Source organism: Schistocerca serialis, chromosome 1, assembly GCF_023864345.2.
Source record: "Schistocerca serialis cubense isolate TAMUIC-IGC-003099 chromosome 1, iqSchSeri2.2, whole genome shotgun sequence".
Classification (NCBI taxonomy): Eukaryota; Metazoa; Arthropoda; class Insecta; order Orthoptera; family Acrididae; genus Schistocerca; species Schistocerca serialis.
In genome coordinates, this window is record NC_064638.1 from 1,133,059,392 (window position 1) to 1,133,074,514 (window position 15,123).

Genomic DNA, 15,123 nt, shown 5'->3' on the forward strand with positions numbered 1-15,123 from the left:
ATATACACGAGAAAGAGGAAAATCAAAAGAATTGAGCCCAGATGTACAACCTGTTTAACTTTTTCACTGGTGGCTTGAAAATTTATTGCCTTGTCACCTGTGCTGTATGTCAGGTTTGTATTTTGCATATAATTCATCAGGCACGTAGCTAGAAGGTGGACAGGTGAATGATGTTTACAGAATGACTCCACAGAAATAATATACAACATTCACAACTTCACAGCCATTGTTATTGCAATCGTCATCAGAGATAAGTCTAACTCACTGTTGTGTAACTAGTACAAAGGCATCAGTAGAAGGGAAATGGTAGATTACAATAGTAGCACGAATCTAAAAATGAATGATATACTCACGTTGTCCCCATTTGCCAGTCTTGGGATTGAAGTAGTTTGGATAAAGCCCCTTCGGCTTTTCCATAGCCTGGATGACCCTGCGTATGTGGTCCACCTTCATGCGGAACACAGGATTGCCCGTCACATCTGACAGGTATGAGAACTCTAGGTGCAGGGTACCGAACTCTGACAGGATGCTGCAGCCACCACTGGCCCACCCATAGTTCTTGCTTGCCTGTAAGACAGGTTTTTTCCCATTTGATATATTTCTCTCTGTATGTAACAAATTCCTAGACAGGAAGTATGACACAGTGTGACTAAATAAGTTGTGGCAGAGCATGAGCAATAATAGTGTCTTAATATCCTACATTAATGCACTTACAGCCTTATATTGTGGATGCACCAGCTCAGTGAAAATGGGTTATGTATTATCAGAGGAATTTAAAATTAGTAATAGGTTTAACAGGTTTGTTCGTTGGCTGCTCTGTTGCTTAAAATTTATGTGGAAGAAGTATTCAAGGCATGGAGAACTAAATGTAGCAATATGGGAATGTCAGTGTGAGATGATAACTACACACTCTCCTAGAATTGTTGAAGAAGGTGGTGAAACTGTTCAAAGAATCTGAAAAGTGCAGTTTCAAAATAAATACAAAGAAAACAGAGTATGTTAATGAGTAGTGACTAGCAGCAGCATGCTGTGAATTTACTATTAAGTTTTATTCTTTTAAATATCTAGGTGCAACTATATCTTCAAATGGAAAGGGTCTAAAAGATATTAAAAATATCATTGGGCAAGGATGAGGTGTTATTTGATAATTAAACTCGATCCATTCGAGAAGTAAGCTCATACATTACACTAAAATTGTTTAAAGCATATGTTTATATGGGGTCATAAAGTCAGGGAAATAAGTAATAGACAAGATGACCAAATTCTATCCATAGAAATACCTTGCTGGAGGTGAAGTGCTCGAAATGTCAAGATTATACCATATCAGTAATGAATAAATCAGAATAATTATGGAAATGGAAATAATGAACACTATTGAAACAATGGAAAATCCAGGATTGAATGTAAAAGTGTTATGAAAAGGATAGTTGCTACTCACCATATAGCGGAGATGCTGAGTCACAGATAGACGCAACAAAAAGACTGTCAGAAAATGAGCTTTCAGCCAACAAGGCCCTTGTCAAAAACAGACAAAACACGCATGCATGCACGCACACACGTAACTCACACTCACACACAACCACTGTCTCTAGCTGCTGAAGCCAGACTACAAGCAGCAGTGCATGATGGGAGAGACAATTGGGTGGTTGTAAGGAGGAGGCTGGGGCAGGGAGGGGGAGGGATAGCAGGATAGAGGTGGGGAAGGGCAAAGTGTTGCTAGTCGGAGTGTGTAGGAATGACGTGGAGAGAGGGTAGAGCAGTCAAGAGGTTAGATAGAGGACGGTGGAGAGAGGAGAGGTAGCAGAAAAGGAACGAAGTAAGGAGACAGGATACACTGGTGGAACAGAGGACTGTGTGGTGCTGAAATGGGAACAGGTAAGGGGCTGGATTGTATAATAAAACTGGTTATGTAGAGATAAATGTCCTACTCATTCTTGGATCATATGAAATGACTGATTCCCAAGTTGAAGACTCAAAAACCAGAAATCTACCACCATATAGCAATACGAAAATGTATGAACATCAACATATAAACACATTCAATGTAGTTACAATGATGATTATGGGCTTCTTAAAAAGAAAAGCAATGATAAACAATTATTTGTGCTTTATTTTTGAAATTTATGTTTCAACGACAATTTGGCACAAATAGATCGATATATGATAGTATTTTCTGTGCTACTTGTTAGATGTAAATCTTTGTCTTTGGGCAGTTAGCAGTACGAGTTTGAAGTGGAGTACAAGTTGTGTATGTTGTGTTAGCATTGTGGTTGATGTTGATTTGTACTGTAAAGTGAAATGACTGAAAATATATGTGTTCAACACCAAGAAGTCCATCAGTGTTCATATTATTTAACAAAATTAAGTCAAGCATCCTCTAGACCAGTATAAAAATTAACATTTCAGAATGGACTATGATCATACAACTTACAACAAAGAAGAAGAATACAACATGAGCATTATGAAAACTGTTTATTCAAACTCTATCACTGCTACCTCTCTCTGCAGTGTGTCACTATCACAGCAAGCCTAGTGCTCTGAAAATGTGACCAACTGCACAAATTATTACCTTATTTCAAAATTAATAAATCATCTTTAGGCTAAAGAGGGTGGTGATGGTCAGAATATGATGGCATCGTCCAGGATTTTCTGAAAGTGAAATGTGAATACTGTGTTGGGCTATTTTTCTTGTTGCAGATTAAAAGTATATATACTGTGAAAATTTTGTGTGAATGATTGGATAATATGAACCACAACTATGAAACAAAAACAATAGCACCAAAAGTAGTTCACAAACAAGAAGAATAAAAAGCATGAAAAATAAAAAGTGAGTGGAACAATTAACAACATCGACATACAACAACAAAGTTAAGTAATGGGATTTTTTTCTTTATTTTTTCCTTTTTTCGGTGAAGTGTTTTGTTGACTAATCATTAACAATGACAGTCATTGTAAAAAATCTGAAACGGTGGGGAAAAATACAGAATGGGAGACAAGTAGTGCTGTGAAACAAGAACAGGAAAGTTTAATTGATGAAGGAATACAACATGAAAAACATACTGATGAATCATGTGAGTTATTAAAAGAGATGATGATAATTATGTAAGAACTATGTTGGCACTGTTAATGAAAGTGAGTAATGATAACAAGGGTCAATTAACAAAAAGGAGTGATGAGCAGTTTGCAAAAATTAATGGACAAAGTGAAAATCAGAAACTAGAAAGTAAGGATCACTTCACAAAACTTGGTCATTCAATAGCAGCATTATTTGATTGTATTGGTAAAAATACAGCTCAAATAAATGATTTCAGTCAAAAAATTGAGAGATTAGATGGTCGAGTAGAGTCTGTTGAATCCAAAATGAAAGAAATTGAACTTAAATTTAACACTGAAGTCAAAACTGAAGATGAGATCACTGAAGACGGGGAAAAAACAAAATTGCTTTCAATTAAGTGCCTGAGGAAGTAAGAACTATTGACAAAAAAATGCAAATAGCCAGTTTCGACTTTGGAGACTAATGTCTATACCAAACTGACACTTGAAAGCAGTTTTGTTGCACAGATGAAGAGTCTAGGTAATAAATTCATAGAAAATGTAAAATTAATTAACAACAAAACCAGCATCCTAGAAAGTAGTGTGTCTGTCCTGCGTAAAAAAGGTTGAAGAATTGTCCTGTGACGTAGTTAATAGAAATCTTATAAACAATGTTAGCACCGTGTTCTGCAACATTCCATTGAAAAACTTTTCAGGTGAAAGTAGTTTATATCCTGTAGATTTTCTGCAGCACTGCAGAGATAATTTTGTGTCTAATATGACTGATATTATGAAAATTAAGTTTGTCAAGAAGTTTCTTGAAAGTGAGGCATTAAGTTGGGCTAATCAGTATACTAATAATGACACAACCTATACAGATTTCGAGAAAGGAATTTTAGATAGATTTTCGTCAGAAACAGAACAAGCTATAATAAAAAGTGAATTTCTCAATGGACCAAATCACATGGAAGGGCATATTAGCATGAAGCAGTTTTGAAAAAATCAATTTGAAAAATTAGCTCATTTGAGCAAACTTTTTGATGAACTCAACTCATATTGATGCTTTAAAAGGTGGTTACCTGCTGGGGTGCAGAGGGACCTAGTCTATGGGCCAGGTGACACAACAGACCAGTTTTTGAAATATGTAGATAAATTAGATAGAGTTTTGGAAACGACAGGGAAATACAACCACAATAGGCACACACATTTTGAAAGATTGGCAAAGTAATAGCCACAACAGGAGGGAACACAGTAACCACAATGGTAACCATTATCATCAAAAGGAACGTAATAGAGCAAATGGTAACAATTTCATTCTGGAATGCAACATGGTAGCAGTTGCAACAACAACAACAACGACAAAAGAAAAAAAAAAAGAAAGAAAAAAGTTATATGTATCTATTCCATGAGAGAGAGAGAGAGAGAGAGAGAGAGAGAGAGAGAGAGAGAGAGAGAGAGAGAGAGAGAGAGGAAAAAAGAAGAAAAACAAAAAAAAGAATAAGGTTGTAGAGACCAAATGTTTTCTACCATATGTAAAGATCTGTGCAGTTACAGTTTTCATACGTTTTTGCCCAAATAATTTCAAATGTGGCAACTTATCATTTGATGAGATGGAGAGTGGGTAGGGCAAATAGGCATAGTTGAGGGATTAGAGAGAGGGTGGGGAGGAGGAGAGGTAGTGGAAAAGGAGAGAAGTAAAGAGACAGCAGGCGAGTTGTTGGAACAGAGAGCTGTGTAGTGCTGGAATGTGAACAGGTAACGGAACTGAGGGGTGATAGACAATGACTAATGAGGGTTGAGGCCGGAAGGGTTACAGGCGCGCGCGCGCGCGCGCGCGTATGCGTGTGTGTGTGTGTGTGTGTGTGTGTGTGTGTGTGTGTGTGTGTGTGTGTGTGTGTAGTCTAATTTGGAACAAGATGTCTTGGCCAAAAACTTACTTGTTTCATATTCTTTTTGTTATGCCTATCTGCGACCATCTCCACTGTGTGGTGAGTAGCAATCTAACCTTTTCATAATATTGTCATTACTCCATCCTGGAGTTTCCATTGTTTTATTTCACTATACATGTTTGTTATAACACAGACCTCTTTTCTATGCGTATGTGTCCCAACCAATCGGCAGATACCAAAAACATCGATCATGTGAAACACAACTCACATTTGTCTCACACGACATCCTGAAAGCCATTGATCAAAATGAACACTCACATAGATGAACATTTCTTGATTTTCAAAAAAACATATGACTCAGTAACACACATTTATTATCAGAAGTAAAAGCCTATCAAAAAAAGTTTTGACTAGACTGAGGATTTCCTGATAGAGAAAACACACTGTGTTATCTTTGATGGAAAGTCATTGACGGATGTAGAAATAACGTCACATGTGCCCTCCCCCCAAAGAAATGTGTTTGAACCCATGCTGCAGATGTTGCATATTAAGGAACGTGCAGGCAACATTAGCAGTAACTTCAGACTTTTCACAGATGATGCAGTTATCTACAATGAAGAACTGCACAAATATTTGATCAGATATTAATAAGATCACAAAAATTGTGCAAGAATTGGCAACTTGCTTTAAAGGTCCAAAATTTAAAATTTCACTCCACAAGATGAAAAAAAGTGTAGATCTCCATGGTCACAAAATCTGTCAGTCACTATTAAAACTGGTCTACCCACACAAATACCTGGGTGTTAAAATTTGTAGGATTATAAAATGTAATGATCACACAGGCTCAGTCATAGGTAAATCAGGTGGTAAATTTTTGTTCATTGGTACAAATGCAATTGTAGGAGATTGTTTCATAACACTCGTGTGGCCCATTCTAGAATATTGTTGAAGTGTATGGGACTCATATCACACAGGATAACAGGGAATACTGAACATATACTTAGAAGGGCTGCAAGAAAGGTCACATGTTTGTTTGACCCATGAGACACAGCATCACAGAGGTGCTGAAAGAACTAAATTGGCACACTCTTCAAGATAGACACAAACTATCCTAAAAAGCCTACTTACGAAGTATCAATAATCACCTTTATGTGCTGAATCTACGAATCTACACTAATACCCTGCATTTCACACCTGCAGGGATGATGAAGACAAGATGAGAATAATTGCAGCACACACAGGAATGTAAGTAACCATTCTTCCCACACACTGTCTGTGAATGGAATGGGAAGAAGCCCTAATAACTAGTATAATGAGGATACTCTCACGTGCTTCACAGTGGATTGCAGAGTATGGATGCAGACGTAAATTTAGTGTTTCCTACCAGCATATTTACTTCATTGCACTATTTTGAATTGTGGTATTGTGACTTATCACTCACTTATATGTTTCACGTTCTTTTTGTGTGCTTATTAGCTCTTATGTAGGTACTAGGCAACTACAATTAATTGCGAGGAGCAGTTAATTGGAAACTTATATTGTGCTTATCTACTGTCTATTGAAGATCTGATGGGGACACGAAATGGATTAGGAAACATGATAGTAGCTGAGGATCTTAAAATTTTTCCAGCTTACTGAATACTCATTGTTTTGGGAGTGCAGTCTATCATTGTTTACTACCACCCAAGATATTTAATGTTACTAGCTGCAGCTTTAGTGTATGATTAAATGATGATGGCGACCTCTTGGGTAAAATATTCCGGAGGTAAAATAGTCCCCCATTCGGATCTCCGGGTGGGGACTACTCAAGAGGACGTCGTTATAAGAAGAAAGAAAACAGGCGTTCTACGGATCGGAGCGTGGAATTTCAGATCCCTTAATCGGGCAGGTAGGTTAGAAAATTTAAAAAGGGAAATGGAAAGGTTAAAGTTAGATATAGTGGGAATTAGTGAAGTTCAGTGGCAGGAGGAACAAGACTTTTGGTCAGGTGATTACAGGGTTATAAATACAAAATCAAATAGGGGTAATGCAGGAGTAGGTTTAATAATGAATAAAAAAATAGGAGTGCGGGTTAGCTACTACAAACAGCATAGTGAACGCATTATTGTGGCGAAGATAGACACAAAGCCCATGCCTACTACAGTGGTACAAGTTTATATGCCAACTACCTCTGCAGATGATGAAGAAATAGATGAAATGTATGACGAGATAAAAGAAATTATTCAGGTAGTGAAGGGAGAGGAAAATTTAATAGTCATGGGTGACTGGAATTCGTCAGTAGGAAAAGGGAGAGAAAGAAACATAGTAGGTGAATATGGATTGGGGCTAAGAAATGAAAGAGGAAGCCGCCTTGTAGAATTTTGCACAGAGCATAACTTAATCATAGCTGACACTTGGTTCAAGAATCATAAAAGAAGGTTGTATACCTGAAAAAATCCTGGAGATACTAAAAGGTATCAGATAGATTATATAATGGTAAGACAGAGATTTAGGAACCAGGTTTTAAATTTTAAGACATTTCCAGGGGCAGATGTGGATTCTGACAACAATCTATTGGTTATGAACTGCAGATTGAAACTGAAGAAACTGCAAAAAAGTGGGAATTTAAGGAGATGGGACCTGGATAAACTGAAAGAACCAGAGGTTGCAGAGAGTTTCAGGGAGAGCATAAGGGAACAATTGACAGGAATGGGGGAAGGAAATACAGTAGAAGAAGAATGGGTAGCTCTGAGGGATGAAGTAGAGAAGGCAGCAGACGATCAAGTAGGTAAAAAGACGAGGGCTAATAGAAATCCTTGGGTAACAGAAGAAATATTTAATTTAATTCATGAAAGGAGAAAATATAAAAATGCAGTAAATGAAGCAGGCAAAAAGGAATACAAACGTCTCAAAAATGAGATCGACAGGAAGTGCAAAATGGCTAAGCAGGGATGGCTAGAGGACAAATGTGTAGAGGCTTATCTCACTATGGGCGAGATAGATACTGCCTACAGGAAAATTAAAGAGACCTTTGGAGAGAAGAGAACCACTTGTATGAATATCAAGAGCTCAGATGGCAACCCAGTTCTAAGCAAAGAAGGGAAGGCAGAAAGGTGGAAGGAGTATATAGAGGGTTTATACAAGGGCGATGTACTTGAGGACAATATTATGGAAATGGAAGAGGATGTAGATGAAGACGAAATGGGAGATAAGATACTGCGTGAAGAGTTTGACAGAGCACTGAAAGACCTGAGTCGAAACAAGGCCCCAGGAGTAGACAACATTCCATTAGAACTACTGATGGCCTTGGGAGAGCCAGTCATGACAAAACTCTACCATTTGGTGAGCAAGATGTATGAGACAGGCGAAATACCCTCAGACTTCAAGAAGAGTATAATAATTCCAATCCCAAAGAAAGTACGTGTTGACAGATGTGAAAATTACCGAACTATCAGTTTAATAAGTCACAGCTGCAAAATACTAACGCGAATTCTTTACAGACAAATGGAAAAACTGGTAGAAGCGGACCTTGGGGAAGACCAGTTTGGATTCCGTAGAAATGTTGGAACACCTGAGGCAATAGTAACCTTACGACTTATCTTAGAAGAACGATTAAGAAAAGGCAAACCTACGTTTCTAGCATTTGTAGACTTAGAGAAAGCTTTTGACAATGTTAACTGGAATACTCTCTTTCAAATTCTGAAGATGGCAGGGGTAAAATACAGGGAGCGAAAGGCTTTTTACAATTTGTACAGAAACCAGATGGCAGTTATAAAAGTTGAGGGGCATGAAAGGGAAGCAATGGTTGGGAAAGGAGTGAGACAGGGTTGTAGCCTCTCCCCGATGTTATTCAATCTGTATATTGAGCAAGCAGTAAAGGAAACAAAAGAAAAATTCGGAGTAGGTATTAAAATTCACGGAGAAGAAGTAAAAACTTTGAGGTTTGCCGATGACATTGTAATTCTGTCAGAGACAGCAAAGGACTTGGAAGAGCAGTTGAACGGAATGGACAGTGTCTTGAAAGGAGGATATAAGATGAACATCAACAAAAGCAAAACGAGGATAATGGAATGTAGTCAAATTAAATCGGGTGATCCTGAGGGAATTAGATTAGGAAATGAGACACTTAAAGTAGTAAAGGAGTTTTGTTATTTAGGGAGTAAAATAACTGATGATGGTCGAAGTAGGGAGGATATAAAATGTAGACTGGCAATAGCAAGGAAATAGTTTCTGAAGAAGAGAAATTTGTTAACATCGAGTATAGATTTCAGTGTCAGGAAGTCGTTTCTGAGAGTATTTGTATGGAGTGTATCCATGTATGGAAGTGAAACATGGACGATAAATAGTTTGGACAAGAAGAGAATAGAAGCTTTCGAAATGTGGTGCTACAGAAGAATGCTGAAGATAAGGTGGGTAGATCATGTAACTAATGAGGAGGTATTGAATAGGATTGGGGAGAAGAGAAGTTTGTGGCACAACTTGACTAGAAGAAGGGATCGGTTGGTAGGACATGTTTTGAGGCATCAAGGGATCACAAATTTAGCATTGGAGGGCAGCGTGGAGGGTAAAAATCGTAGAGGGAGACCAAGAGGTGAATACACTAAGCAGATTCAGAAGGATGTAGGTTTCAGTAGGTACTGGGAGATGAAGAAGCTTGCACAGGATAGAGTAGCATGGAGAGCTGCATCAAACCAGTCTCAGGACTGAAGACCACAACAACAACAACAACAAGCTGCCAGAAATTTTCATGTGACCCATCAAAGACTGACACTGATATCCACACCAAGCAGTTGTATTAATGATAACTGCAATAGTCAGTTTTACTACTGATGATGTGCAAGATGCATTAGAGTGATTTAATAAATTGTGCAAATTGGGCCAGTCTTTCATGGCTCACCTGAAGCTGTCTAGCATGTGACAGGACAAAGTACACGGTGTATGAAAAAGAATCATCCAATTTGGCATGTCAATATTCTGAAACTAATAAACATATACAATGAATGTTATTTTTTGATGAACAGGAAACTCAAGAAGTTTTTTTTCATATGTTTTCATAGGTATTCAAAATGCTCCACTTGAGATGCTTGGCGTATGTCACTGCAGTATTGAAATCGTTCCCACACTGTAGTGAACATGCCTTGAGTTACAGCTTGCACAGCTGCTTTTATGTGATGTCTCAGTTCATTCACTGTTGTTGGTAACAGAGGCACATAAACAGAGTCTTTTATAAACAACAAAGAAATAATTACATACAGTCAGGTCGAATGATCTTGGGAGCCAGTAATGTAAGGCTGAATCATTTGGTCCAGTGTAACAGATCCATCATTCAGTAATCCTTTGATTTAAAAATTTCCATACTTCCAGATGCCAGTGAGGCAGTGCCCCATCCTATTGGTAAATCAGATTGTTTGAATCGGTCTACAACTGTGGGAAAAGGAAGTTCTCAAGCATATCGAGATATGTGCTTCCCGTAACAGTGTTCTCGGCAAAGAAAAATGTACCCTACACCTTTCACTGCGAAACTGCACAAAAAACATCAAAGTATGGAGAGTCACTCTCATGTGGTTGTTCCATACTCCATGTTCTCACGTTATGGTGGTTCACTTTTTCATTTAAATGGAATGTTGTCTCATCACTGAACACTAAGCATGGAAGAAAACAGTCATCCTCCATCTGGCCCATAACGAAATTACAGGCCTCCACACATGTTGTTTGTCACCGTCATGAAGAACTTACGGTAGCCAAATTTTGTATGGTTTCATGTGTAAACTTCAATGCAACACATGCCAGATGGACATCGGGGGCATATTGAGCTTTTGAGCTGCATGGCAAACTGATTTCTGCGGACTCCTTGTGAAACTATGGCAGATGTGTTCTATGTCTGTGTCAGACACTTGGGGATGGTCCATAATTTACCTTTACATAAACAACATGTTTCTGGAAATTGTTCATGCCATCGTCTATTGTGTCTGTAATGTAGAATGATTCACACCATCCCTAGTGCGAAAGTCACACTGAACAACCATTACTGATCTGCACTGTGCAAAACATAGGACATAAAATGCTTTCTCTTGTTGTGACACCATTTTTACTAGAACTGAAGTGTGTGCACACTGCTGCCAACTAGCAGGAAACATGTAAAACTTGAGAGTTTGCTCTTTCCAACAATACATTGTTCATGCAAATATATCAAATAACATAATAGTTAAGATTTTTTAAAATCAGATGATTCTTTTTGATACACCCTTTACTGTGAGTGGAAGTAAACAATGACTTGTTACACTCATCAAACACCGAGTGCAAAAGTAAGTGATAAATCACAATAGTAGAAGTTTAAGTAGTAAGGTATCCTAAATTTGCTGCCAGTGAACACTGCACGTCTCATAGAAAACGTTTGATATGATTCTTATAGACCACTGATGGACCCTAATACAAAGTATGTGAAACATATGATTAAAAACGGGTGAATGAACAAAAATTTAAAGTTAAGTAGTATGAAATGGGAGAGAGAGGGGGAGGGGGAAACCTGTGAGACAATGTTACCAACACAATGGCCATTTTGGATGCTGCTGTCTTGGACTGAAGTCATAATTTTCAATTGAAAGGGGTCACATAACGTATCAGACACACAGAAAATTACACAAGAAAAACACTGGTGCCTTTCACTTGAGCATATCTTTAATGATTCTTGAGTTATAACAAGGCGTTGTTTTTTCCTGAGGTGTAAGGTGAATGCTGATTGTCTTAATAGGTGATGGTGGTTAATGGTGAGGTCATCCTGATATAAGGAGAAAAGAGCACTTGTTCTTGTAGAGGATTTCATCAGAATGAAGAAAGATCAACCATTGTCCCCAGTGCATTGGTGAAACTTCTTGTAAAATTTTGTGAAACTAGCTCTGTTGCATACCAAGTGAAAGATGGGCAAATGAAAAAGATTACTGGTGAAGGAAATTACTCAACTGATGTTCTGGGATCATCAGAGTGCAGTACTCACTCCATCTCTCAAGAAACTGGTGTCAGCCTTATATGAATAAAGATAATTTTGGTCATTTGTAAATGGCAACTCTGCAGAATGAAAATTTTACACCATCTCATTAAGGACAATCTAGACTGTTGGGGTCAGTTTTCAGAATGGTTAACATGCAAGCTGGGTAAAAAACCACTTTTTCTCCTATTATATATGCTTACAAATGTAGCCATTTGCTGTGTGAACAGAGAGGCAAAGAAACAGAGTCACAGGTACTGGTCAGATGTCAACCCTCACTGGATGGATGCATTGAAGGTAGCTGGCTCATCAAAAGTGATGATTTGGTGTGGAATATAAGGTTCCTGTATTGTTGGGCACTAGCAATAGTCAAGTTATATACAGTTTTTCAATGAAGATGTGCCTGCTGCTGCTGTCCAGAGATGGATATTTCCAACTTTCTTTCAGCAGGATGGTGCCACACCTGTATTACTGGCTAACAGTCTTGATACACCTGGATATCCAGTCTCCCTCAATATGGATATCTCATGCAGGTCTGGGTGAGTGACAACCACATTCCCCAGATTTAAGTACATTAGACTTGTAGAGATCTGTGGGAACACGTGAAGGCAACTGTGTATGTATTGAAGACAAGAAACCTCACATACATCAGAGGGAGTATTCTTGAAGAACTGGACATAAGACGCCTAAAGGTCACGGGGACAATGAAGTCAGGTCCTCATAAGAGATCAATCCTAATCTGATAACTGGGCACCGTCCAAGGGGGAGTGCACAAAAAAACACAGTGAGCACAGTCCAGAGAGGAAAGATAGATACCTTGGCAGAAGGAAGCAAGTGGCATTCCAACTGGAAATCCCATCAGAGGGCGGGTATCTCAAGGATGACACCCATCATGTGCAAATAGAATGGGATATGTGGGATGTTCATGGAACTGTTGAATGGCGTTTACATACGAGACCAAGAGCTGGTACCACCAAATCTGAAGAGGGAAGATCCCTGCTTTGGTGAGGAGACTGTCTACGGCAGTAGTCCAAAAGACATCAGTGGCCAGATACATGCCACGATGGTGGGCTGTGTGTAACAGTTCCAAAGCTGATGGAGCCACTGTGCCCTAAACCTGACAACCACAGTCTGGTCAGGACAAAACCAGGGCCCAGTCAATGTGGATAGGAGTAGCGCAATCCACACCCCAAGATGCATTGGCAAGGAAGCAGAGAGTCTGATGTAGCTTGTCTTCAGGTCACAAATATGGAACAGCCAAGTAAGCTTCTTATCGAAAAGTAGGACCAGGAAATAGAACTGTGCTACAATGTCCAGGTTCTGGGTTCCTAAGTAGAGTTATGGGTAAGAATGGACAGTGGTGCAATGGCAAAAGTGGATGATCCACGTTTTTGTAGGAGACAACTGGAAACCATGGGAAAGAGCCCATGCAGAGGCCTGCCAGATGGCACTTTGGAACTGGCGTTCAGGAGATTCTACCAAGTGGGAGCTGCACCAAATGTAAAAATCGTCAACGTACAACGGAGTGGAACCAGCTGCCCATCAGAGATCACCAGCCCTAAGGTGGTGGGAAGGAAGTGAGTATCATTACACACAGAGCCCTGTGGGATTCCATTCTGTTGGACCCATGGGGAGCTGAGTAAGGCGCTGACTCTAATCTGCAACAACCGGTTGGATAAAAACTGGCAAGCAAAAATCAGTGGGAGGCTTCAAATGCCCCAGTCATGGAGTGTGAGTAAAATGTGATGACACCAAGCTTTGTCATACACCTTATACAGATAAAAAAGACTGTGATAAGGTGTTAGCGTTTAGAGAAAGCTTGTTGGATTTTTGCTTCCAATCTCAGCAGATGGTCGTTTGTTGATCATCCCTCCCAGAAACCACATTGATAGGTGGAGAAAAAGCATTGAGATTCGGGAACCCAGCATAATCTGTGGGCAACCATTGTTTCAAGCAGCTTACAGAGTATGTTGGTTAGGCTAATCAGCTGGTAACTGTCGAGAGACGCTGGGTTCTTCCCTGGACTAAGGATTGGGACAGCTATGCTATCTCGCCATTGTGTGTAGAAGGCAGCTTGAAGCTAAATATGATTGAAGTTCCTGATAAGAAGTTACCTGTGGGGAACTTTCAGGTGTTGGGTCATCTGAATATGAATGGAATCAGACTCTGGGGCTGTGTCATGGGACAAAGCGAGAGCCTGAAGTAGTTCCCAGTCAATGAAGGGCTCATTATAAGTTTCAGCTTATTAGGGAGTGAAACACTAGGAGATGTCCTCAACTTGCCACTCCTGCAGCAGAGGGGTAGCCAGATAAGAAAAGGATGCTGACGCTGTTCCATAATGGGCCGCAAGGTGTTCCACAAAAATCAGTGCATCAGTGCAAAGATCACCCTGTAGGGCAAGCCAAAAAACAGCTGTCGATCGCTGGCAGCCCATAAGACAACAGAGGTTGGCCTATGCCTGGGACGAAGAGGCATATCTCCCCAGAAAGGAAACATAGCATTCCCAGCATTCATTCTTACTGCATTTGATCAGGCAGCGAGCCTTCGCAAAAAGTCGCTTAAAAGTGATAAGTTTGGTCTGTGAAGGATGTAACCAAGACACCGGCCACAGGTGGGAGGGATCTGTAGAAAGGGGAATAGCCGCTCCAGCAGAGTGAATAACTGCGTCTGAGATGGCTTGCAGCACAGCCTTATCAATACAATCCAACAGATAGATAGGCGGCGAATGTAACAGCAGAGCCATACAAATGACTTGACTCTGAACTGCCCAACGTGGCAGTCAGTCAGACTGGCGGTGGTAAGGGAACGACACGACTGCTCGAAAGTGGTCGCTGTCACAAAGGTTGCCATGCAGTGTCCAATGTAGTACAATCAAAGATTAGCAGAAGAGATTGTTAGATCAATAGCTGAAAAGGTGCCGTGTGTTGCATTAAAGGGGACACAGATCATAGTCTGTGAGAAACTGGTCAATTAGGAGTCCCCTATCAGACGAAATGGCACACCCCCACAGGGAGTTGTGTGCACCGACGTTCCCAAGCAGGAGAAAAGGGGGAAAGTTTTTGGATTAATGTAGTGGCCTGCCTGAAGGCGGGTAAACATAGCAAATGGTAATTGCTGAGGTCGTCTGCACCCACGCCAGTACTCCTTCCCATGAAGCACAAAGGGGAATCCAAAACGAGTACAGTTGCCCTCTCAGGACCGGCACGGTTCTAGCAGAATACACTGGAGAATGGTCGT

At 39.8% G+C, this 15,123-nt stretch overlaps 1 protein-coding gene across 1 annotated transcript in view; it reads right to left on the reverse strand.

The window, feature by feature from the left end:
- Positions 1-15,123, reverse strand: part of LOC126417204 (mannosyl-oligosaccharide alpha-1,2-mannosidase IA-like) — a 66,015-nt gene that overhangs the window by 22,004 nt on the left and 28,888 nt on the right. Inside the window, exon 4 of the mRNA XM_050085102.1 lies at positions 354-567. Within this exon, the coding sequence (XP_049941059.1) occupies positions 354-567 (214 nt within the window). The remainder of the gene's footprint in view (positions 1-353; positions 568-15,123) is intronic.